The sequence below is a fragment of the Nicotiana tomentosiformis genome, chromosome 10, assembly GCF_000390325.3.
Source record: "Nicotiana tomentosiformis chromosome 10, ASM39032v3, whole genome shotgun sequence".
Taxonomy (NCBI): Eukaryota; Viridiplantae; Streptophyta; class Magnoliopsida; order Solanales; family Solanaceae; genus Nicotiana; species Nicotiana tomentosiformis.
This window is the reverse complement of record NC_090821.1, coordinates 6,788,734-6,815,354: the sequence shown is the minus strand read 5'-3', so window position 1 is coordinate 6,815,354 and position 26,621 is coordinate 6,788,734. Positions and strand designations below refer to the sequence as shown.

General features: G+C 34.0%; 1 protein-coding gene and 1 pseudogene across 3 annotated transcripts; both read left to right on the top strand.

The window, feature by feature from the left end:
• Positions 1 to 7,694: 7,694 nt before the first annotated feature.
• Positions 7,695 to 15,489, top strand: LOC104114184 (uncharacterized). 3 transcript variants are annotated; one of them, XM_070187443.1, is made up of 9 exons: positions 7,695 to 8,090; positions 9,578 to 9,742; positions 9,902 to 10,011; positions 10,534 to 10,624; positions 10,694 to 10,897; positions 10,997 to 11,253; positions 12,943 to 13,033; positions 13,146 to 13,362; positions 14,983 to 15,489. In XM_070187443.1, the coding sequence occupies exons 1-9, from the start codon at positions 7,878 to 7,880 to the stop codon at positions 15,186 to 15,188; spliced, it is 1,554 nt and encodes a 517-aa protein (XP_070043544.1). In that variant the 5' UTR covers positions 7,695 to 7,877; the 3' UTR covers positions 15,189 to 15,489. The 3 variants fall into 3 exon arrangements, with proteins under 3 accessions (XP_070043544.1, XP_018632492.1, XP_009622856.1); XM_009624561.4 differs by having other exon boundaries at positions 7,697 to 8,090; positions 9,578 to 9,727; positions 9,914 to 10,011; XM_018776976.3 differs by lacking the exon at positions 9,578 to 9,742 and having other exon boundaries at positions 9,914 to 10,011.
• A 326-nt stretch (positions 15,490 to 15,815) lies between these two features.
• On the top strand, positions 15,816 to 18,901 carry LOC104114181 (methyl jasmonate esterase 1-like; annotated as a pseudogene).
• Positions 18,902 to 26,621: the final 7,720 nt, after the last annotated feature.

The window sequence follows — 26,621 nt, the reverse complement described above, 5'->3', positions numbered from 1 at the left end:
TAGTATAATGGTCATAACCTTTTATACAAAACTCCAAATGACAAATGGTTTAACTTTCTGGATACTAGACTCAAAGGACTATAACTTTTATTTGTTGCTCATTTCCTCATTCCTTATAGATTGCGAGATATAAGCTTCCAAAGTCAGCCCTGTGCAACAAAGATTTCCAAACTCTTTCCAGATAGCCTGTAGTGTATCCATCATAACTTTTAATATACAACTCCAAATAATAAATGGTTTATCTTTCTGATAACTAGACACAAAGAGCTACAACTTTCATTTTTGTATTATCTCCAAATTTCTTATAGATTGCGAGATATAGGCCTCCAAAGTCAGACTATTGCAACAAAGATTTCCTTCTTCACGAACGCGAGAGTCTCTTCGCGAACGCGAAGAACAAAATCCCAGAAGTCAAATCCTTCTTCGCGAACGCGAAGAACAATACCAGATATCAGGAAATCAACATCCAAAGTAGCCTAAAATGTTCCAAAATATACCCAAAACACACCCGAAACACACTCGAGGTCCTCGGGACCTCAACCAAACATACCAAAGCGTCCCATAACATCATACGAACTTACTCGAACCTTCAAATCACCTTCAACAACACCAAAAACACAAATTACACACGGATTCAAGCCTAATGAACTTAGAACTTTCCGAATTCCACAAATGACGTCGAAACCTCCCAAACCACATCCGAATGACCTCAAATTTTGCACACAAGTCAGAAATGGCACTACGAAGCTATTCCAATTTCCAGAATCAGATTTCGACCCCGATATCAAAAAGTCAACCCCCCTGTCAAACTTTTCAAAAATTTATCTTTCGGCATTTCAAGACTAATTCCACTACAGACCTTTAAATAATTTTTCGGACACGCTCCTAAGTCCATAATCGCCATACGGAGCTATTGACATCATCAAAATTCTATTCCGGAGCAGTTTGCTCAAAAGTCAACTCTCCGGTCCATTCTTTACATTTAAGCTTCTAAATAAGGATTGTTCTTTTAATTTAATTTCGAATCTTCAGTAATTCAACTCGACCACACCCGCGGGTCATAATACATATTGCAAAATTGCTCGAGACCTTAAGCCACTGAACGAGACGTTAATTCTTAAAACGACAAGTCGGGTCGTTACAAACATTTAGCATAAATTATTCGTGCTTTTATAATAATATAGATATATAAATAGCCCTAAAACACCAAAAAATGAGAAATTAGAAATGGCGAAGCAATGACTATTGTTCATTAGGTCGTTTCTGATGGGCCCACAAAATTTTAGGAAATTCGGAACACGGCGCACGAATTCATGAAGATGGCGTGGACATTAGCTCATGAAAAAATAAATCATCCTAAATTTCTGTTTTATGGCCCTAAAATGCCAAAAAATAAGGAACAATCATGGCAAAACGATCACCATTATTCATTAGATCGTTTCTGATGGGCACACAAAATTTTAAGCGATTCAGAGCTCATTGCCCACATTCATAAAGATGGTGCACACAAAAAATTAGAAATCGTCTTGAATTCCTTGCTCCGCCTCGGCCTGCATTACATCCCTCCACCTGGATACGTCCTACTCTGTTGTCGTCCCTACCTATAGATATTGTTTCAATGACTTATAGCATGTTTGGCCAAACTTCTAAAGTCACCTTATTTGAAAAGTGTTTTTCAAAAAAATACTTTTGGTGCGAAGCAATTTGTGTTTGACTAATTAATTTGGAAAGTATTTTTGAGCTGCAATTACTGATTGGCCAAACTTTTAAAAAGTACGTTTAAGTGTATTTTTTCAAAAGTAATTAAAAAAATACTTTTTGGGAAAATCTGCTTTTTTCTGCTTCTACTTCTGCTCAAAATTATTTTTTTCATTCTAAAAGTTTGGCCAAACACCTTAACTTTGAAAAGAAACACTTTTGGCAAAAACAAAAAAAAAGTTTGGTCAAAGAGGCTATTAGTGTCGGTTTTATATAACTCAAGAAAATTACATTTCTGTTATAAAAATATTATATTATGGATGTTCATTTAATACTCCGTTGTAAATAAGCTTTCTGAAGAAGCTTATCTATATGAGACTCCGCCGGAAATATGTTTATCTATTTAGTACTCTATTGGAAATAAGCCTCCTAAAGAAGCTTATCCTTTTGGTACTCCGTTATGGATAAATATTACCCATGGTAGAAGATTATCTATATCTGGCACAACAACTTAGAGTAGCAGCTTACAAGCAGCTTATACAACAGCTTCCTTTCTTCTATAAATAGAAGAGAATTCAGTTCATTATGTACATAAGTTTGAAGTTTGAGTAATATATCAGTTTCTCTCTATACTTGTCTTTACTTTACAGTCTTTATTTTATAACACGTTATCAGCACGAGACTCTGCCATCTCGTGAAAGTATCAGAGGTACGAACTTTTTTTTTCTAAATAATGTCAAATCTTTCTAAACTTGAGTTTGTAGCCCTAGATATATCGGGCAAAAACTACATGTCTTGGGTACTTGATGTCGAAAATCATCTAGATGCGATGGGTCTGGCAGACACCATCAAAGATAAAAATCAGGCATCAAACCAAGATCGTGCCAAAGCAATGATATTCCTACGCCATCACCTTGATGAGGGCCTGAAAATGGAATATCTTGTTGTTTAAGATCCCGTCATATTGTGGAATAATTTGAAAGATAGATATGACCACCTGAAGATGGTCGTTCTTCCACAGGCACGTTATGATTGGACTCATCTAAGGCTACAAGATTTTAAATCTATCAGTGAGTATAATTCTGCTTTGTTTAGAATTATTTCCCAATTGAAACTATGTGGTGACAATATTACTAATCATGATATATTGGAGAAAACTTTCACCACTTTTCATGCCGTGAATATGCTCCTGCAGCAGCAATATCGAGAGATGGGATTCAAAAAGTATTCTGAACTTATCTCACATCTTCTTGTAGCCGAGCAACATAATGGGCTATTAATGAAAAATCATGAAAGTCGACCTACCAGTTCTTGTCCGTTCTCTGAAGTGAATGAGATGAACTTCCATCAAGCTAAGCGTGGAAGAGGACGTGTCCCCAGTCGTGGTCATGGCCGTGGTTGGGGAGGAAACTCTAATCGTGGTAATAACAATGCACCAAAGAACCCTCCTCACCACCAGCAGTGGAAAAGGAAGGAACAAAATCATGAAGCGGTGCAAGCAGCAAAGCCAGAAATTGCATGCTATAGATGTGGAGGAAAAGGGCACTGGTCACGTACATGTCGTACGCCAAAGCACCTGGTTGAGCTGTATCAAGCCTCCCTGAAGAAGACAGAAAAATGTTGAAGCAAATTTTATTTCTGAAGATAATTTAGACTTCATGCATTTGGATGTAGCTGATTATTTTGCACTCCCAAAAGGAGAAACAAGTCATGTAATCGGTAGTGAATCTGTAGAAATATAAATATTTTAATTTTTGTTGTTTATAGTAGATAGTATAGTTATGTAATTGTTGTACATAAATAAAAGTTATGCTTTGAAAATGATATTTACTATCATATTTATTTTGTTTATGTCATTTTGAAGAATATGGATAATCCTCAAATTATGTTTGGATCAAAGACCAATCATGAAGATATTTGTGTAATTGATAGTGGAACAACCCATGCCATATTCAAAGATCAGAAATACTTTTCTTATTTGCATAAGGAAAAAGTAAATGTTTCAACAATTTCTGGTAATATAAGTTTGATTGAAGGCTCCTGAAGAGCTACTAACAAAACTTATTATCGACAATGCATTGTTCTCCTCCAAGTCCCGAAAAAACTTATTGAGTTTTATAGATATCCGCCGAAATGAGTACCATGTTGAGACAATAGATGAAATGAATGTGGAATATCTTTGTATTACAAAGAATATTTCTGGCCAGAAATACATTGTAGAAAAGTTACCAACTTTTATCTTCTGGCTTATACTATTCAACGATTAGTACAGTTGAAGCACACTCTATTGTAAACCAGAAGTTTACTGATTCAAATACTTTTGTGCTTTGGCATGGCCGTTTGGGCCATCCTGGATCAATAATGATGAGACGAATTACTGAAAATTCGAGTGGGCATCCATTAAAGAACATGAAGATTCTTACAAATGATGAATTTTCTTGTGATGCTTGTTATCAAGGCAAAATGATCACTAGACCATCACCAATGAAGGTTGGCATTGAGTCCCCTACCTTTTTAGAACGTATACATGGGGATATATGTGGACCTATTCACCCACCAAGTGGGCTGTTTAGATATTTTATGGTCCTAATAGATGCATCTTCAAGATTGTCTCATATGTGCCTACTATCATCTCGCAACCTGGCATTTGCAAAGTTATTAGCCCAAATAATTCGATTAAGGGCACAATTTCCAGATTATCCTATAAAAGCTATTCGCCTTGATAATGCTAGAGAATTCTCATCTCAAGCTTTTGATAATTAATGTCTATCAGTTGGAATAAAAGTTAAACATCTTGTAGCTTATGTTCATACTCAAAATGGCCTTGCAGAATCATTTATTAAACGGTTGCAATTGATAGCAAGACCACTACTTATGAAAACAAAATTGCCCACTACCGTTTGGGGTCATGCTATCTTGCACGCAACATCATTTATCTATCTCAGACCAACACATTATAATAAATATTCTCCGTCACAATTAGTTTTTGGTCATGAACCAAATATTACCCATCTACGAATTTTTGGATGTACTGTACATGTGCCAGTAGCACCACCACAACGCAGTAAGATGGGCCCCCAAAGAAGGTTAGGAATATATATTGGATTTGAATTACCCTCTATTATTCGCTATATTGAACCATTGACAGGAAATTTATTTACTGCTCGATTTACAGATTGTCGATTTGATGAAACAAATTTCCCACAATTAGGGGGAGAGAAAAAGGAAATCAATAGAGAAATTGTGTGAAAAATTTTATCATTATCTTACTTTGATCCACGTACCCCTATATGTAATCAGGAGGTCCAGAAGATCATCCATTTACAGAATATAGCAAATCAAATGCCAGACGCATTTACTGATTTGAAAAGGATAACTAAGTCGCATATCCCTGCAGAGAATATGCCTATCCGAATTGATGTCCCAGTAGGACCATCTACTAGCATGAGAGCAGGTGAACCTAAAGCACGCCTGAAGCATGGTAGACCTTTGGGTTCTAAGGATCGAAATCCTAGAACAAAAAAATCGACAAATGATCAAAACGATATTATGAAGGGATCTCCTGAAGAGACCCAAAATCTGATTAGTTCTAAGATTCCTGAAGAAATCAATGAACCCGAGACTCAAGTGAGTGAGGAACTTTTAATAAATTCTACTGGTGATGGGATTAATTTAAATCGATCTGAAATAGTGGTGGATAATATTTTTGCATATAATGTTGCACTTAACATTATGCAAGATAGTGAGAATCTTGAACCCCGATCTGTCGAAGAATGTCGACAAAGATCTAATTGGCCAAAATGGCAAGAGTCAATTCATTCGGAATTGAAGTCACTTGCTAAAAGAGGGGTCTTTGGACCAGTAGTCCAAACACCTGCTGGTATAAAGCCAGTTGGTCATAAATAGGTTTTTGTGTGAAAAAGGAATGATAAAAATGAAGTTGAAGGATACAAGGCTCGCCTTGTTGCACAAGGATTCTCACAACGACCTGAAGTCGATTATGAAGAAACATATTCACCAGTTATGGATGCCATAACATTTCGATATCTCATCAGTTTAGCCTTACGTGAAAGGCTTGAAATACATCTAATGGATGTGGTTACAACTTATCTGTACGGGTCACTTGATAATGAAATTTACATGAAAATCCCTGAAGGATTTAAAATGCCTGAAGCATATTCAAAATCTCGGGAAATGTACTCAATCAGATTACAAAGATCTTTGTACGGTTTAAAGCAATCTGGGCGCATGTGGTATAATCGCCTCAGTGAATATTTGCTGAAAGAGGGTTACATAAATGATGTTATTTGTTCCATGTATTTTTATAAAGAAAATGGCTTCAGAATTTGTTATACTTGTTGTTTATGTTGATGACATAAATCTTGTTGAAACTTCAGAAGAGCTCCAAAAGGCAATTGAATATCTTAAGAAAGAATTTGAGATGAAAGATCTTGGAAAGACAAAACTTTGTCTTGGTCTGCAAATTGAACATTTAGCAGACATGATCTTTATCCATCAATCTGCCTATACAAAAAGGGTCTTAAAACGCTTTTACATGGACAAAGCGCACCCATTGAGTACACCAATGGTTGTTCGATCACTTGAAGTGAATAAAGATTTGTTCCGACCTCCAGAAGAGAATGAGGAACTTCTTGGTCCCGAAGTACCCTATCTCAGTACAATTGGTGCACTAATATATTTTACTAATGCTACAAGGCCTTGCATATCTGTTAATTTACTAGCAAGATATAGTTCTTCTCCTACACGGAGATATTGGAACGTGATTAAGCATATATTGCGATATTTAAAGGGAACTCTTGATATGAGTTTGTTTTATGCTAACAAAGATAGTGCAGATCTTGTTTGTTATGCAGATGCAGGTTATTTATCTGATCCCCATAAAGCTAGATCTCAAACCAGGTACGTTTTTATATGTGGAGGTACTATCATATCATGGCGCTCCACAAAGCAATCTATTGTTGCTACTTCTTCAAATCATGCTGAAATAATAACTATTCATGAAGCAAGTAGGGAATGCATATGGTTGAGATCAATAATTTATTTTATTCGAGAAAAATATGGTTTGGAATGTGAGAAAAGACCCACAATTTTATACGAAGACAATGCTGCATGCATAGCCCAATTGAAGGGAGGATTTATAAAAGGAGATAGAACGAAGCACATTTCACCAAAATTATTCTACACACACGATCTTTAGAAAAATGGTGACATTGATGTGCAACAAATCCGTTCAAGTGACAATCCGGCAGATTTATTCACTAAATCTTTACCAACTTCAACTTTTGAGAAGATGATATACAAGATTGGAATGTGGAGACTTAAATATTTAAAACAAGGTTTTCATCAGGGGGAGTAAAATACGCGATGTACTCTTTTTTTCTTACTAAGGTTTTTTCCCACATGGTTTTCCTTATAAGGTTTTTAATGAGGCAGCTAGCAATGCGTATTACTAAATATGTGTACTCTTTTTCCTTCACTAAGATTTTTTTCCACGGGGTTTTTTCCTAGTAAGGTTTTAATGAGGCCCATTATCTTTTAATGAATATCCAATGGGGAGTGTTATAAATATATTATATTATGGACGTTCATTTAATAATCCATTGTAAATAAGCTTCCTGAAGAAGCTTATCCATATGAGACTCCGCCGGAAATATGTTTATCTATTTAGTACTCTATTGGAAATAAGCCTCCTAAAGAAACTTATCCTTTCGGCACTCCGTTATGGATAAATATTACCCATGGTAGAAGATTATCTATATCTGGCACAACAACTTAGAGTAGCAGCTTACAAGCAGGTTACACAGCAGCTTGCAGCAGCAGCTTCCTTTCTTCTATAATATGTACATAAGTTTGAAATTTGAATAATATATCAGTTTCTCTGTATACTTGTCCTTACTTTACGATCTTTATTTTATAACAATTTCTAATCTTTTTCCCAAAAATCCGTCAAAGAAGGTCAATACTTTGTCGTCTCATCATCGCACAGGGAAACACGATGTCGTCTGTTCCCCGAAATCTACAAAACTGAAAGCTCAACGTCTAACCACCGAACGTAGGAGCAATACGGCGTCGTGTTGTTACTATCAACCCTTCAAAGTTTCTGTTCCTTCATATCTAAGGGAGAACTAAAACAGTTCAAAATCTCTCTTAACGGAAAAATGGGGGACAAAACGACGAATCATGAAATAGTGGAAACGCCAGAAGAAGAAGCACCAATTTTGGCTGCTGATTCAACACCAGAGCCACCTGCTCTGCCGGGAGACGGCGGCGGTGGAGGAGGATGGGGCGGTGGCTGGGGATTTTCTGCGTTTTCTTATCTTACGGACCTTCAGAATGCTGCTACTGTTGCTGCTGAAGAGATCTCCCGCAATGTACTTCTCTTTTTTCTTTGCGTAAATAAATGTAGCTCATTATCTATTTTGTAGTATCATTTTTCTAAAGAAAAATGCAGCGTCGAATCAAATGTAATAGTAAGTTCATTTCATACATTTGCCTTTTTAAAGACAAATTCTTAGTATTGGAGTGGATGTAAATGATTCGTGTAGCTGACCTCGACTAGTTTGTGACTGAGGCGGAGTTGATTATGATTGATTGATTCATTGATGATTGGAAGCTGATGATATCACTCAACACCTGTGAATAAACTATGCATGGCAGTAATTTTTAATTTTTGGCAAAGCAAGTATTTAACTGATCTACTATCTGACTTAAGGATTTTATGTGTCTCTCCTTTTGAAATTGGCGTGGTTAATACTCCGTTTGTAGCGCATAGTACTCTTCTTTGCTTGTTAACGACATCCATCAGCGTGATTTTGTCCTCTGTAGGAATGAAAAGGCTTGAATAGAGTTGAATGGATATAGACGATTCATGTAGCAGACCCCAACTAATATGGAATTGACACAGTCGATAATTGATTGATTGATAAGTTATGCAATTTATGGACGTTTCTTGTTGCTGTTTGCTTAATAGTATGTTACTTGCGTTTTGTCATCTTATACCACACATTGAACTAACAATTTCTTCTTTTTTTTAATCATAGTTACAATTTTAAATAGCTACTATGACATCCTTCAGCTACGTCTGTCAGTAATGTAACTGTTGATATTAGGAATAGTTTGGTAAGCCATGTAGAAACTTGAGGAGAATAGTTATAATTGAATATTAATGGACCTCGGGTAACTTATTAGGTTATGTTAGCCCGTTCATCCTCCATCAATGGCACAGCTGCCTCTCAATGGCTGAAGTCTTCTTTTAGGCAAGATGCTCATTGTTTCAGATCTCGATTGGCAATGAAACAGTAATATCGGGAGGAAACTCGTTCAAGGGCGAGGCGGTTTTCCATGAAGGCAAAGATCCCTGTAAACTGATTAACTCTATACTAAGTGTTTTTGTTATATGATCAAAGCCACTGTCGAATGCACCGTAAATAAATATTAGAGATGCCTAATATTCAGATTTTGTTTGGTTGTCACATGTTAGCCAGTTCTAGGGTTTGAAAGAGGCTCATCTAAATGCTGCTGCTTGATCACAGTATTGTGGCGTAACTTCACTTTTAAGGTCCTTCCTAGGACTCGATTGCATCCATTGGAAATGCCATTTAAATTGAGTTAATTTTCCCTTTCTCACCTTCTGTTTTCTGTAGGAACTAGAGTTTTTCAATAAAATCCATCTCAAAAAAAGAGTTTTTCAATAAAATGAGTGATGCCTTTCAACTTAAGTAATGATCTTAAAATTCAGGCCCCATCAACATTTTCCTGTTATTATCCTTCTAGATTTTTTCCCCACAAGCTGGGGTTACTAGTTCTTTCGGCATTATGGAAGGAAAACACTCTTAAAGAGATGACCTTAAATTCCCAGGTGGCTCTATTAGTAGACACTGAATCCTCAGACAAGGACGATTCTGAAGAATCTACTGGTGAAGTGGAAAGTGGAGACGAGAGTGACAAGAGACGCAAGGCTGCTCTAGAAAAATTAGAGAAAGCTAGTGAAGATTCATTACTTGGCCAGGCAAGTAAGATGTTAGTTCAATTGATACACATTGAGATGTATTTTTTTTTCCAGGGTTTTATAAGCATGTGAGGCCCTTACATCCCATTTTCTGCCAGTTATAGAGAATTATCTTAATTGTAGAGGTAAATTTGCTTTATTTGTTTGGTATGGTCATGCTTTTAACCATGCTAGAGTAATTTGCAGGGTTTGAAAGTTATTGACCATTCAGTCGAGAATTTTGCTTCAGGAGCGTGGCAAGCATTAGGAAACGCAATCAAAGGAGGTTCAGATTTAGTCCACAAGTATGTCTACTGATATCTGAATTGTCAAATAATTGTGTCAGTCTTCAGTCTGCACTTCAGAAAGATCTACAAAGCTAGATTGGAGCAGCTTTTTAAAACTTGTTTAAAGAACTTATTCCTTACATCATGGGCTGTTTAAGAAGCAACGCTGTACAGTTGATTTTATGGAGGTTTCAGATGATTGGGGATTAAACTTTATTGACTTAAATGTTCTGATGTGCTATTGAATAACCGTAGCATGGTGTAAAATCATAAATTATGACACATGACTTAATGATTTGCCCCCATGCACACACATTCAAATATATACAGATATATTTATACGGAGACACACATTCACACCTATTTATGGACTTAGAAAAGCAGTTACAAATTCCATCAAGGAAAGCTGAAATTGAAGAACCTTTCCTGTAAGCAGGAGAACTGGTTACCCTGCAGCCGTGATCAGTTTTGGTTCATTACCTGGGTGTTCCATCATGTGGCACAGCTGAATTTGCTAAGCTAATGATCTTATAATTTCAGGCTTGAGAGTTCAGCTGTAAATATTGCAGAATCAATTCAGCATGGTGGTTTACCTGCCACAACCGGCTCTGTTGCACCATCCATACTAGAGGTTGGATCAAGATTTGATTCTTTTTTCCATGTCCTCACCTCTGTTATTTATATTTGAACTATTCTGCAGACTGGAAAAACTTTTACTGCTAAAGGAATGGAAGTGATTGAGCTGCTGGGGAAAGAAACTATGGATCTTCTGATATCAGAAACTGGTATTAATGTTGATAAGAGCTCCAAAGAAGCTAAAGGGAAAATAGATGAAGATCAGTATTTTGAGGAAGTAACATTTGATCGATGCTTCTATATTTATGGTGGTCCCGAGCAGTTGGAGGTCTCTTCCTACTAATACTAGTGGTTTTCTTTATGTTCGGAGGTCCCTTTTTATTTTTTATTTGAAAAGCCTATGTCTGATCATATGATTTGTTCACAGGAGCTGGAGGCGTTGTCCAACCATTACGTGATGCTGTTCAACCGGAAAAAAGCAAAACTTCCATCTGATCAAAGGTCTTCTTACGATGGAAAGCTTAAAGAGGTTCAGCAGATTTTTGACTTGAGTTCTGAAGTTGATGGAAGTGATATGGAGTCAGATAAAGGGAAGAAAGTTGATACTGGAACCTGGGACAGCACGGATGAGGTGAAGAATTTGCATGATTCCAGTGTGAGCAAGGCTGCAGAATTGGCAGCAGGGTAACATCGAGCTCTGATATGCTCCATCTGCTTTTCTTTTCTCTTCTATTTTCTTTGTTTGTGCCGGGGTGTCAGTGGTTTTAAGGGGCTACAAAGAGTCCCTCGATTGCTCAACAAGGAGCCAAGCGCTAAGGCTGCTGCACACTACAAAATTAACCCCAACAACAACAACAACAAAAAATCCAGTGTGATCCCACAAGTAGGGTCTGGGGAGGGTAGTGCATTCGCAGCCTTACCCCTACCTTGTGAAAGTAGAGAGACTGTTTCTGATGGACCCTATGCACGCTACAAAATTAACCCCCAAATAAAAAGTGACCTAAGTTCCCTATTACAACAGCAAAACCGGCTGCAGTTTAGAGAACAGGTCACAGATGCAGTGTACTAATGAATTTTTACATGCTTCGTTCATCATATATAATTGTTAAATTGCAACAGCGAGCCAAAAGACTTGAGCATCTATAGCTTTAAAATATGTACAGGTGTAGTTGAGAGTTGAGGGCTAGCTCACTTGGTGAGCTCCTTGCCTTCTACAGTTGAAGTGGAGGGTTCAAACCCCATCAGTAGCATAGCATCCCCTTTCCCCCCTTTTTAAAAAAAAATGTACTGGTGTAGTTTTGCCCTCTAAATAACTCTGCTTTCCTAATTTACAAATCACCCGTTGAGACAGCAACTAGAACTGTTTTCCCTATTTGCCTTACCTTTTTCCGGCACCAGCAGCCCATCCAGCTCCAAAACAAGCCTTCACTGTCCTTGGCTTCATCTATTTCATTCCAAACAAGCTCAGAATCCATAATTGCCCAACCACTCCTTGATTGCTCAAATTATTGATCAGTGCACCTCTTTTTAAGGGGGTCATAATCTTGTGACTGCACCTCTTATTTATGTGTTGATCAACTATGCGAGGCCATTAATGTGTTGATTGAGTATTCCAGCCTGTGGCCCTTTTACGCAAGGGCTTAGGATGATATTTTGACAAAAAATGAAGAAAGAATAACACTCACTTTTGGAGATTGGCAATTTTTGTTCTATTGGAATTGTTTTTGTGGTCTGACAAGGTTGGTACTACAATTAGCCCATTTGGAGATTACTTCTTCCACCAGAATAAGAATGTAGATATTAAGCACTTCTCAAGTTTTCTTATGTTCTTAGGAAGATCCAAATTTAGAGTTGTACCCTTACATTCTACATGGAACCTGTAATTTTGGCTTGCTCCTCAGGTATTTAAAGGGCATATTATAAAGTTTCCAATTAACTAGGAGCTCATTTAAATAAAAAATTTTGAACATTGTTAATGTAGTGAAAACCTTTTGAGTGGAGAGACATATAAGTCAGAGATCTTTTGAAAAATGTGTTTGACTTACATTCATGTAATGATGATTTATGTATGATCTTTTTAATTATACTGCTTGTATTTGGGGTTCTCCAACATTAATAAAACTATTTGCCTTATTTAAAAGAAAATAAAATTAGTTATGCCTCTCAGGTGTCCATGAAGGATGATACTAGTGCATTTTTGTAGTTTTGATGAAATGAATGAAAGGAGGAGTAATCTGATTGCGAAATTGGACAGCTTTTTGAATCCGAACACTGAGTTTTTGCATAATAATTAATGCTTGGTTACCTGAAAGTGTGCAACTAGTTGTAATAACTTGGTTAGTGGTGTTGATGTCTTGTTTAAATTCATTGCAGATTTGCAAATGTTTTGGCTGGACTAGCTCCCAATGACATGATTCAAAGGACAACTGGGAGACTGGATACCCTTCATTCAGAGGGTGTTCATGTATGTATATACACATTCAGTCTGTCTGCAATTTTATTATGAATGGATGAACAGTATCACCTTTTGAGCATGAATCTACTTGACTTGTAATTGATTGTCTTTTCCAAAACAGAGGCTTTCAGAACTGTGCTGTTTTGCTGTGACTCAACTTCTGATACTTGAGAAATCAATCATTTCCAATGCAAATAAAGTTGCGGACCAAGATGTCAAGGAGGAAACTGGGAAAATTGATTGGCCTGAGGATTCTATTGAAAGAGCAAATGTTATCCGAGCAAAGGCACACTCAATGACCAGATGTGTTAAAGCAGTTTCTTCCAGTTTTGTTACAGGTAAATTTGCGTCAAGTATGTCGTTCTACAATTTGCAAAATAAATTGGCAGTGTAGTAATAGACGGTTTACAGATTTGGTGTTCTCTCGAAAACAGATCAATTCATTTATTTCAATTGTACTAGTTCTCGAACACGTGCGTTGCACGTGTATTCCATGTTAATTAGTATAAATTAACAAAAAGCTAATAAGTTTTGGAATCTGCATTACTAACAATTATTATGTATATTGGATCTCTCAACCTTTTGAGGGAGAAAGGAATTCCATCCATAGAATAGAAATGAATTGCTTAGTATTTTTTTCTTTTTCTTTTTGATGTAAAGAATGCCTTGTAAATAATAGTGGCTCCATACTTGACATCATAGAATCCATGTAAGTTTTTGTTATCATAGAATCTCTGTAAGTTTTTGTTTTAGGGGGATTCTTATCTTTTATTTTTTCTTGGAGTATGTGTGTTCTCACTTCTAACTGCACAATCTTTGTGATGTTCTATTTATAAAATTGTAAGCATCATAGAAAAAGTAGATATTACTATAAACATTTACCATTAATGTATCACGTTATATAATTTTTTATACAGACAACAATTCAATTTTTATTTTTACACTAATCTTCTTCTCTTTGCAAAGTGTCCCACTTATTAGTTACTATTACAAATCACCACCACTCAAAGTAGCAGTATAACACAAAAGGCAACCAATCATTTTACAACATAAATATAATAACAAAATCTAATAAGGGTGCCAAAGATTGCAGCAATCTAACTTCCAGCTTTTGGACCACTACAAAATATACCAAAATGGAACATGAATCAGACACAATAAATAAAGAGAAGAAAATCAAGAAGAATTCAAAAATTAAACATGTGATATGTTGCAGAATGAAGTCCGGCAACACCAATGGATTTTTTGAGGAAAAGAAAAATTTTGACAGAACCAAGAGAAACGAATATACTGATTAGACAATTTGATGTGCATTTTTATAGAGTGAAATAAAGAATTTATGCAAAAATATTACACTACTATTACCCTAGAAGATGAAAGAAACAAAACTGAAATATGAAAACTATATAACTTCCCATCAATAATAATCACAATAAATAAATAGAGTAGTTAATATATCATTTAAGATGGCAAGAACCAATGTTCCCACGTAATTCTATATTTATTGTATTTTCATGTTCATATGCATTGTATATGAAAAGATGTTTAGTAGATTAATAAATTTATTAAAATATACATTTACATTTATGTACAAAAGTGTTATAGAAATAACGTTTGTCTGAAGGCTATGATGGTCATTCATCTTTTGATGGGTATTTTGGTAATTCAAGTTTCTACTTTGGGGCTTCATACTTATAATATAGTATGATGATGTCTGGTTATGCTAAACTCCAAAATACTAGTCTGAATATTGTTTGAAATAATGAGGTTATCATGTTTGGGGAAAGCATGTAGTCTGTCTTAATTATAACATGTTTTTTTTGCCTGTGCTATGAAGAAAGGTTTCAAAAAAAACAAATAGGCATCTCATTTTTGTGTTGTAATGGAAAATGTTTGCCTATCAAGCTCTTTGTTGTAAATAAGTCGGATGATGCATGATGAACTTTATGCTTTCGCAGGCATATCAGATGTGGCTGAAGCATATGTAGCTGCAACCAAAGGTGCTTCTTCTGGTTCACAAGTTTCTCAGAAATCTATCCAGGAGAAAGCCAATGTGTATTCGGAGAATCTTCGTTCAGATCATAGCACAGCCGTGGGCAAGATTCAGGATGGGTTTCAATACTTAACCTATGTGGTCATCTCAATCTCAATGCCTGCTGCTTGAATTTCTTGATGCAAATTTTCAGTTTGTTTTTAGTTTCTTTTTTTCTTTTCCCACGGTGTAAATAACTTGTGTTATGTTAGTTTATTCAACACCTTTATCCTCACACGCCCTTCAAATTGTGAGGAAAAGTTGGCTAAATCGTTGTTATGGTGAACATATATGATGTGACCATCTACTCTTAGCGCAGTCCACCTTCCCTACTGTTTTTTTTTTCTCCTGAAGGGAAGAAATATGTCTATTGTTAATTGAATATTTTACATGTTAGTATTCGGCATATGAATATGCTACTTATACCTTTCAAGTTATTCTCATTTTTATTCATCCAGTCGATATCCTTTTCCCATTGATTGTTGTAGACGTAACTTGGAATAATATAGCTCCTAAATAAGTCCACTTTCTTCCATTTACTAGTAATAATTAGCAAAAGGAGTATATATAGGGAACTCAGGCGGGAAAACAGGCCTAAACTTACCATAATAAAACAGTAGGTACTACAAGGCTTCATCCAAATGTTGAACTCAGGCCTAAATTTACCATAATAAAACAGTAGATACAAGGTACTGATCTGTTTTCTTAATTAATGTATAAAGTAGCCCTTATCTTTGACTTAGTGCAATATCAAAGAAACAAACATCCGATTAAACAATCTTGTAGTCAAGGTGATTAAGTAAATGGATGATGTAGCTGGGTGTGGAGGTCGATAATAAGGTTAGTAGGTAGTCGGGCGTTTTTCTTTTTCTTTCCCATATCGGTAGATTAGTGTTAGTCTAGTATTTTTCTTATTCTTAGGGGTTGTTTGGTACAATGGTGGGATATCCCATGGGATTAGTTATCCCACCTTCTATATAGGATAACTAGTCCCACCATTTTAGTATAAAAGTTATTCTAGGCTTAGCTAATACCCTAAATCAAACATGGGATAAAGTTAATCCCAAACTTTTTTGCAGGATTATTATTCTATCTCATGTACCAAACGACTCCTTAGATTGCTATTACTACCCGCTATTTTCTTATTATTATCTTTCGCTAAAGTTTTCTTAGTATCTTGTTGTCACTGCTTGTTGCATTGGAAACAATCTCTCTACCTTCCCATGGACCTCACTTGTGAGATTTCACCTGCCTTTTTTTCTTTTTTTGGTTGTTGTAGTTGCTTTGCTTGTCAAATCTTCTTAATCTTGAAAGTGAACATAAGTTCATTATTATGTCCATACTGGTCAAAACAACAAGAGAATGATGGAGAAGATGAAAGTTTTGATCCTATGCTTTGTTATGCTCTTCTTTATCCAATTTGGCTATGCAAAGAGTTTCGAGACGCAATCGCCTAAACTTAGCAAGCATTTTGTGCTAGTTCATGGTTCATGTCATGGAGCTTGGACTTGGTACAAGTTAATAGCCTTAATAAGATCTTCTGGACACAATGTAACAGCTATTGACTTAGCTGCTTCTGGGATTAACCCTCAGCAGCCACTTGATATTCCATCTATTTCTCAGTACTTTAATCCACTGATAAATTTCATGGCTTCTCTTCCTCCAAATAATAAGGTAGTCCTTGTTGGTCATAGTCTTGGTGGATTGGCTATTTCGTGAGCCATGGAAACGTTTCCAAAGAAGATTTCTGCTGCTGTTTTTGTCACTGCTTTAATGCCTGGTCCAACTCTCAACATTTTTACACTCATGAAAGAGGTATGCCCTTTTGTTTTTTAGGAATAACAGTCACAGAACATATTTTACTTGATACTGTTTAGAATTCTAGCTTTTTTTCTTGATGTCCCCATTTTGTTTAGTAGTCTTTTGGACAATATTTAGTTGAAATTCAAAAAATAGCTAGTGTTTGGAAGTTGTAGCTGTGTTTTGGATGTGAGTTTCTGTTAAAATAAGTCTTGGGCCTAACTCATACCCAAAATAGTAGCACGAAGGGAGGAGGATTGCCCAAGCCTTATAAGGAGACCAAGGATCTCATCGCGGCCAGAATTCATTCCATTCATCACCCTTCCCCCTCACGCCAAGATCCAAACATTCTTTATCCGAGTTCCACTGTCCGGTCTGGAGCGTGCACAATCATGGACGGGAGGGGGTATTTTTCACCCCTCTTCTGGGAGCCCACATCGACCACAGGTCTGGCTCTGATACCATGTTAAAATAAGTCTTGGACATAAATCACACCCCAAAAGTTAGCTCGAATGGAGGAGGACTGCCCAAGCCTTATCAGGAGACCAGTGATCTCATCCTGATCCGATATGGGATTCATTCCATTCATCAGTTTTCTTTGGAAAGAAAGCTAAAATTTTATCGAGTGGAAAACAACTATTTCACTGTGAGTATGAGAACATATTCCCCATATTCGGGAAAAGGGGCGGAACGACCTCTCGATCTACTTACTGCAGCCCAGGAAGAAAAACGTCGTCTAGGCGTTCCCTGTTGCTCCGATCTCCCCTACGCCTAGGACGTTGTCTGGGCCAAGAGCCATAGTTAGTTGCTGTTTCCATTTGGTTGTTTCTTCCTCGTTGTTGATACCGGCAAGACCCAGCCAGATGAGTAATCTTCAAACAAGCAATATTTTACTAGTATTTCAAATACTGAAGTTCAGTACTCGCAAATACTGGTAGCCAAACTTTAACTTGCAAACAATGACATCAGTATAGGTGAGTTTTTACATCCCATATGTATATTCCAGTCTCTAGCTTCTTGAGTCTTGACAAAGTGCATGTATTTACAAGTTTTATACATCGATTTTGGAAAACATTTTATGTTAAGTATCAGTATTTTGGAGCAGTTCTGATATTATCCACAAATGTGATTTCATAAACAAGAAAAGGCACTAAATTAGAAACTATATAGTTTCCTGAGCTTAGCACTGATTCTATTTATTATGGTTTCTCTCTGGATTAATATCTTTTATTTGCTGTTAAAAGTTACTTAGGAAACAGAATCCACAGCTTGATAATCGTTACACATATGATAATGGAACTAATAATCCTCCAACCACATTCAACTTTGGCCAAAAACACCTAGCAACCTATGTCTATCAGCTGAGCCCTGTCGAGGTAAGAAAACTCAAGCTTTACTCAAAACAATAATTGACTAGAAATTGGACTTAAGTACTTAACCAACCATCTAATTTGTCTCAGGATTTGGCACTGGCAACAACATTAGTGAGACCACTATATTTGTACACTGATGAAGACATGTCAAAGGAACTAATCTTATCACAAGAGAATTATGGATCGGTTAATCGAGCCTTTATTATATCTAATGAAGATAAGGTAGTAACAAGGGAAATTCAAGAAAGGATGATTGAAATGAATCCAACAGATGAAGTGAAAGAGATTGAAGGATCAGATCATATGGTTATGATGTCAAAACCTGTTGAGCTTTTTGTTCATCTTCTGCACATTGCTGAGAAATACTACTAAGTATAGAACATAGCTATTACATCTAATGTAAAACTAACAATCATTCAATAATCTACTTTCCTTCATAGAAAGTATTAAATGTATTGCCTAAGTCAACTAAACATCGCATAATCAATGGTGTTTATGTATTTGTCTAAGCTCACATTTCTCACATTGTGAAGAAAAATAAATAACCATAGTCAAATAACACAATAATCAATGCCTTTAAACGATTAGGTCCTCCAATCTATGTGTAATCTTTTTTACATATGGACTTTCAACTTTTAATTTATCGTACCAAAGCTATAACACTAATTTTATAACGGAAAAACAGTTTAATTGTTTTTATGTCAGAAAAAATAAAAAACGGCAAAAAATGTGAATTTCTACTTAGAAATGCAAGTAGGTTGTCACTTCAACCTTTAGTGTAATAAAAATAGAAACATAAATGAATGAGGTTGAATATATAATCCCGTTTCTGGTGCATTATACTGGTTTTTAACATTTAAAAGATAAAAAAAAAATATGATTGATTACTTAATTAAAACGGGAATTGTTCAACGAAAAGTACAAACACGTAGATCACGCGTTGAAGTGTTTGCCAAACAAAATAAATTATACTATAAAAAAGATGAAAATAGATTAACATGACAACACAAAGACGATATATTAATACATTAATAGTAAGCATGTAAAATATATTGCTTAACGCGGACTTTTTTGGTTCCAAACATTTGTCCTGAGAAAATTCCTCTTTACCTGGAAAGTTCATTAATCATTAAACACTAATAAATGGCAACAATCAGATTAAAGTTTAACATTAGGTTGGAATTATTCTTGTAAGCAATCTCAACTAATGGAATATTCCACTATACGCGGGGTCTAGGGAAGAGTCGGACCATAAGTGTATATTGTACGCAACCTTATCGTGTATTTCTGCAAGAGGTTGTTTTCACGGTTCGAATTCGTGACCTCCTGATCACATGACAACAATTTTACCAGTTACGCCAAGGCTCTCCTTCGATCACAGGCAATTTAAGTTATTTAATTAAGCATTTTAAGATAGGAAATAATACACAGCTGATCATTTTTTAAAACATATTTAAGAAAATAATACTATTCTTTGTTTATTCCATAAATGTCAAATTTTTTATACTAATGGCAGATAGAGATTGTGCACATAATTAATGAGCAGCCAAAATGCACAAATTATGGGATATTTATTTTTTTCACACTCTCTCTGTATTTTAAATTAGGGATTCAGTTATATTCTCATATTTTTCATTACATTTCTCTCTCTTCTTTAACGTTACACCCAATTTGTTCACTTAATCATTGTGAAACTAATACTACATATTCAATTATTCATTATATATATTTAATATAACTTTTTAGAGGAATTTTGTGTATACTATTGTATTAATATAGGGGAAAAGGTAATATACATGGTATAACTCTTCAATTATATTTTTATTGAAGTATAATATTATATATTCCTGGTATAATTCATTTTTAGAGGTATACTAATGTATTAATATACATAGTATAATTCAATATATGTTATAATAGTATTAAGGTATTATATTACATATATATGATATAATATTTTTTTAGAAACGCCATGTATATAAATATTAATGTAAGAATATACCTTCTGTGACTTTTTTAAGAATATATCATTTAATGAGAAATATTGTGTATACTAAGGTAATAATATATAATAAGAAAGTACTCCTTGGTATAATCCTGATATAAATTTACATGGTTTATAATGTATATATATCTCAAATATACACTACATTTTTCTTGAAACATATGTATTTTATTTTTTCGAATATAAAAATGTATACTTTCGCTAGATAATGTTATGTAAAAAGGTACATGTACTTTTTCTAGTAAAAAGATCCATGTATGGAATATAGAAAATCGGTTATGGAATAAATTAGTTTCCAACAAAAAAAAAAGGAAAACATATTACCATTTAAATATGTTAGGGATTGATTTCAAGAGTAAATATAGGAAAAAATGTCAAAAAGTACTAGAAATATTTTCATTAAGGATATAAATGCATTGGGTGCATAATTATAAGTAGATGATTTAAATGTGTCTACTAGAAATATAATTATTTAGTTGTCGTATATAAAATAACTATTACTACTGTGGTTGTGGAAACTTTGCTTAAATTATCCCTTTATGTTTTTTGCCCGCCAATGTTGATGCGTGTATAGCTACTACATGCAATAAAAAAAAATGCCACTTGTCTCGTGTCCTTGCAATGGCCACATTGGTCAATTAATTTCTTATTTTAATAGCCATGCAATAAATGGATAAGGTTGCTAACAATACTTTAGCAAAGTGTCACATTCACAAGTTTGAAACCATTCAAACCCTTCTTTCTCACTTATCTTTAATTTACGTTATTATTTGAGAGAGAAAAACAAAGACCTTTTTTTCTTTTTGTGTCCCTTGGTGTTTTCTAAAGGCCAAATTAGTTTCTTTCTTTTCTATAGCCATTGGAGGAGTACTTTCTTAAAACTATATATATAAATAGACAATTGTGAATGTGTTTATTCTTACAAAGAGAAATTAATACGCGGAAACTAGAAAAAGAAACTGAGAGATTTATCATTATTATTGCTTGTACTAGTATTGTTCGTTGTTTGCTGCTATTATCAATATGGTGATTCAAAGGTTGGAAATATGTATAGAGATGGTGAAAATGGCGATAGAGTTTGTGGCTGTGGTTGTAGATGCAGTTGGTACTGTTATTTCTAAAGACAATTCTAATTCCTCATCTTCATCGTCAACACAGTCTATTCTTCCAACTCCCTACGTTGGATTTTAAGATGTAAAGAGCTTTAATTCTTGGGATAAAAATTATCGTCCAACGGATCCTAGAAGAAGGTGACTAGCGCAAACAAATGACTTCTTTTCAATAGAAAAGAATATCCGAACCAATTCAGTTGGCTAATCAATCTCAAAGATCTTATTGATCGGCTAACCTTTTAGTTTCTTTTTCTTTTTCTTTTCTTTTTGTTAGATTAAGCATCATGAAACCGTGAGAATTCATATAAACGGCCGGTCCAACACATTTAGAATTGAGACGTAGTTATTATTGTTATTTTCTTTTCTTTTTTAAGAACTTCATTTCTTTAGATGCATCTGTTGGTATATAGGAGCTTAAGTTTTGGTAGGTTTCTGAGATTCTCATACAGATTTCTTGTTAAAGTTTGTAGTTTGTAGCATAGTAAATTAAATGTAACTCAACTCATAATGTTTATTGTCTTCTTATAAGTGTTCTTCACTTTGTTGTTATAATTCTCCTAATTGTTTAGTTAAATTTTCTATATGCAAGTCCGCAGAAGAATTGGACCATATATAAAGAATTAAAGATCCAGATAAGTTACTTTTAAAAAAACTTAATGAATAATGTGTCGAATTAGATACTTTATTGGTTTATAATTAAAAGTGAGCAGCAAGCTAATCAAAGATACAGAGAACAATGCTATGTTGCTTTAAAAAAATGATGAATTCATTAAGCAACCTCATACACAAAGAATAAATGCAGACAAAAAAATTATTTTTTTTGGTTGATCCTGAAAATATTTTATGGTCTAAACGTAACCGAGAATTTAGAATTCGAAGTTATCTTTAATATTGTGTATTGTGACGTTTTCAAAAACGAATTGGAAAATAGAGAAGGGAAAAAGCATGACTTATGTAATGGGATTAGTTGAATTTGAGATTAGAGAAGGAAAGATCTTCTTCAATTGTAAATATGAAATCCTTACTCCTTACATAATTAAGACATTCCAAATTAACTTTCTGGATCTAGTTTGGATTTGTGTTTACTTTTCAACAAAAAAATAGTTTTAATTTTTTATTCTCTTATTTTTCGATGTATCCCTAAATTGCGCATAGGGAGAGGGAAAGAAAGAAAATGAGCTAATTTCATTTGTAAACAAAACTACAACAATCTATTTTTGCCATTTTCTCCTCGAAGGTGATATTTTTCGTTTTCCCAGCTAATTTTTATATAAAAAGAAACATAAATTGAAATATACTACCTATTGACATAGACACATTAAAATTATTCACACATAATTTGAGGATATTACAGTCATAAGATTGCCAAATACTCATGCAGAGTGATGCAGATGTTAAACACAAACCAAAGTTTTAAATAATATTCAACTGGAAAATTATTGGAACAAAATGGTCCACTTAATTAGGCTCTATAATTTGAATTATATCAGTGAAGTAATTTTTTTTAGAAATGCAGTATTTTACTTTTATGTATATGTCTATGTGTGTGTGTGGGTTATTTACATTTTCCCATCAGATGCTGGTGAGATTCTTGAACAAGTTCATCCCATTAATTTTAGGTAATTTAGAAATCCTATGTTTTTTCTTCTTAATGTTAATTTTTTTATTTATTTAAAACCAGCAATTGTCGATAACTATTATTTTCAAATTACCACTCCAATACAATGTAAATAAGAAAAACTCACACGTGAGAGGTGAAATAACTTATAGTCCATATATCATCAACTATATTATGAGGACTCTTATAGATCATACATAAATAAGGGAATTGTTCATCAAATGTGATCGAAAATATTTTTAATGTTTTTATCTTAAAAGATATTTTTCTGGCGACCAACACCAAAATTGACCAAGAAATAAACTGCCAAATAAAATTTACATGTCAAATGCATGCATAAAGAATATAATAGTAATATAAAATAATAAAAAAGGAGGAGGTACAATGATACACTACTAAATTAATATTTAATACTCCATAGTCATGCAAAATATAGAGCCTAACGCGGACCTTTTTAGTTCCAAACATTTGCCTTTTGAAAATTAAAAACTTTGTTTTGTTTGTACGTAGTTTCAATTTTGACGATTTTAGATTTTTTTTTCTTCCCTTATTATGTGCTTCCAACTGGGTATTTAGAGTTTTATACCTTTGAACGAAATATTTATATAATATGTGACCAACGTTCCTACAACACGTGACTGATTACTTGTGGTGTGCAAGGGCGTATTTAGGGGGCGGAAGAAGTGGCCTAAAAAGTTCACTATATATATATATATATAAGGCAAAATTCGATTTGTATATCTATATTTTATATTTTGAATTTTCTGCCCAAAAGTATAATTTAGTGGTAGTGGGGATTTAAAATTTCTTTAACGTTACTGGTTCAGTTTCTATTAACCACAATCGCTTTTAATTTTTTTTTTTTTTTGCTTTTTCTTTAACCTCATCCTACCTCCGTACGTTATTATTGGTCAGAACCCCCAACAAACAAAACAAAGACTATTTATTTGCGTCCCTAGGGGTCTTCCAAAGGCCAAATTTAGCTGAAGCTTCTTTGTTTTTACATCCATTGAGAGGAGTTTCTTGTAGCTATATATATAGACAAGTTTGTTGATTACACATCCATAAATAAAATATAAATACGCGGAGACTTGAAAAGAGAAGCTGAGAGATTTTATCATTAGTAATTACTTAGTACCGCTGTTATTATTATTATGGCGATTCAAAGGTTAGAGATATGTATAGAGATGGTGAAAATGGCAATAGAGTTTGTGACTGTATTTGTGGATGCAGTTGTTACTGTCGTTTGTAAAGACAATTCTTCTTCGTTTTCTTCGTCAACACAAGAGTCCAATATTCTTCCAATACCGTACGTTGGTCTTCTTCCTTAAAATTTATCTAAAGATCGAGTTGCAAATAAATGATGTTTCCCTGTTCCGCCTAGTTTTTTAAGGTAGGAGTAAGGTTTCTTTCTTTGGCTTCACCTGTAAAATTACGCCGAATTTGTTGTTATTGTCCATGGCCCCCACTTTGAACTCTGAAATGTATACTAAGTTGTAATAAAGACTACATTTCTTGGCGATAAAGTTTTTTATTCTTTCTTTACTTTTCTCCATTTCGTCTTTTTTTTTTTTGATGCACTAGTTTGTATGGTATATATCTTATGTTTTGATAGCCTTGACATATATCATAGATGGGCTAAGATATCTTATTAAAGTTTCTACTTAATTTGTAGCATGGTAGGTGAAATTCAACTCATATTGCTAGCTTAATATCTGCTTCTATCTTGTTTTCTTTTTTGTTGTTATTGTTTTTATTCTAACTATTTGGTTAAGTTTTCTATATCCGGGGTTAATTAAGAATACAACTTGGACGATAATGATCTAGATGAGTTATGATACAAAAATGTAAGGTAACTTGAAAGTAGAGAAGGGAAAAAGCATGATCAATATAATGGGATTAATTTAATTTGAGATTAGATATTGTAAGGGATGATTTTGTTCAGTTTTAAATATCAAATCCTGAATTATTCTTACATAAGACAAATTCCCAACCTTTTGTATCTAATTAATTTGGATGCGTTTACCTTTCGGAAAAGGGTAATTTTATAAAAAAAAATTCTCTTTTCTATTTTTGGTGTATCCCTAAAATTATAGCCCGTGGGGAAGAAAGATATGAGCTACATTCATTTGTCACCAAAACTACCACTTTCTTTTTGTACCATTTTCACCCATAAAGTTGACAGTTTTCGTTTTCTCCCAACTAAGTAGTATTATTAATTTCAATTTATGTGGCATAATTGAATTGACATGAAATTTAAGAAAGAAATAAAATTTTTGAACTTATGGTATAAAATATATTATAATATTTGTGTGATTATAAAACTTCTGAAACGTGTGGTCTCAACCATGCCATAAATTTGTTTGTCATGAAAGAAGCACATTATGGATAAAATGGTAAGAATAAAGTTAATTATTTTCTAAATTTAGAAGTGTTTATTCTTTTCGTTACAAATTAAAAAGAATAATGTCAGATATAAATTAGAACTGAGGGAGTATTATTTTTATTGAAATAGTAGTAGCATTTAATGTATATCCATCTCTTGACTAATTAAGATATCCTAAAATATGCATACCCCATTTGAGGATATTCTATTCATATGATTACCAAATAGACTATTTGATTTGTTCATGCAAATCTTGATGACAAATCAAGATTTATAATATATCCAACAGGAGAATGATTGGAACAAAATGGTCCACTTAGACTCTATACTTTGTATTATAATTAGTAATTTAGTAGTCAATTAATTGTACTCCTTGTATTATATGAATATATGGTGATACGATAAGCATCCACCTTCTTAAATTAAATCTCTCTTTGTTTAATTTGATCCTAATTAGCAAAAACTTGAACTCGTGATCTGCGTGTTTATGACTTCTTGCAGCACTCCAACCAATTACATATTACCGTTAGATGCTGGTAAGATTCTTGAACAACTTTACCCTCATTCATTTTAATTAGTAGTACTAATTAAACCATCATAATTTTTTCTCTTAATATTAACACCAGCATAATGGCCAAAATTGGCCTAAATTTCGACCTTATTCATTTTACTGTTCTATTTGTATATGTTGCTGCAAAATAAAAAGAAAAGCTAATTCTTGATCAAAGTCCCGTGGGACAATTGATCATAACAAGTTTACCAAATACAACCAACGTATCAAATGAAGGAACTAAGGATTAATATAAAAAGGGAGAGCACAAGGATACACTACTAAATTAATTATACATAGTCATGCAAAATAGCCTAACGCGGACGTCTTTAGTTCATACACATTTGCCTGTTGAAAATTTAAAATTTCTTTTTATTTGTTGTTTTCAGTTTCCATATCAGTAGTAGTATTATCATTTTTGTATTTTTCTTATTTTTAGATTTTTATTATTATTCGTTGTTCTTCTTGCTTCAGTTTTCTTGTTGCTTTGTTATTTAGTTGTTGTTAATGTTCTTTGTCTTTAGTATTTTCAACACTACTGTTTTGATCTTATTCAAACCTATTGAGACTTATTTTTGTGTCTTTTAAAAACAATATCTCTACCGCTTCAAAGTAGGGGTAAATTGTGCGTACAAGTTATCCTTCCTCGATCTTATAACGTGGGAATATATTTGGTTTGTTATTGTTGTTGTATTATTTGTTTCTTTCAGTTTACAAAATT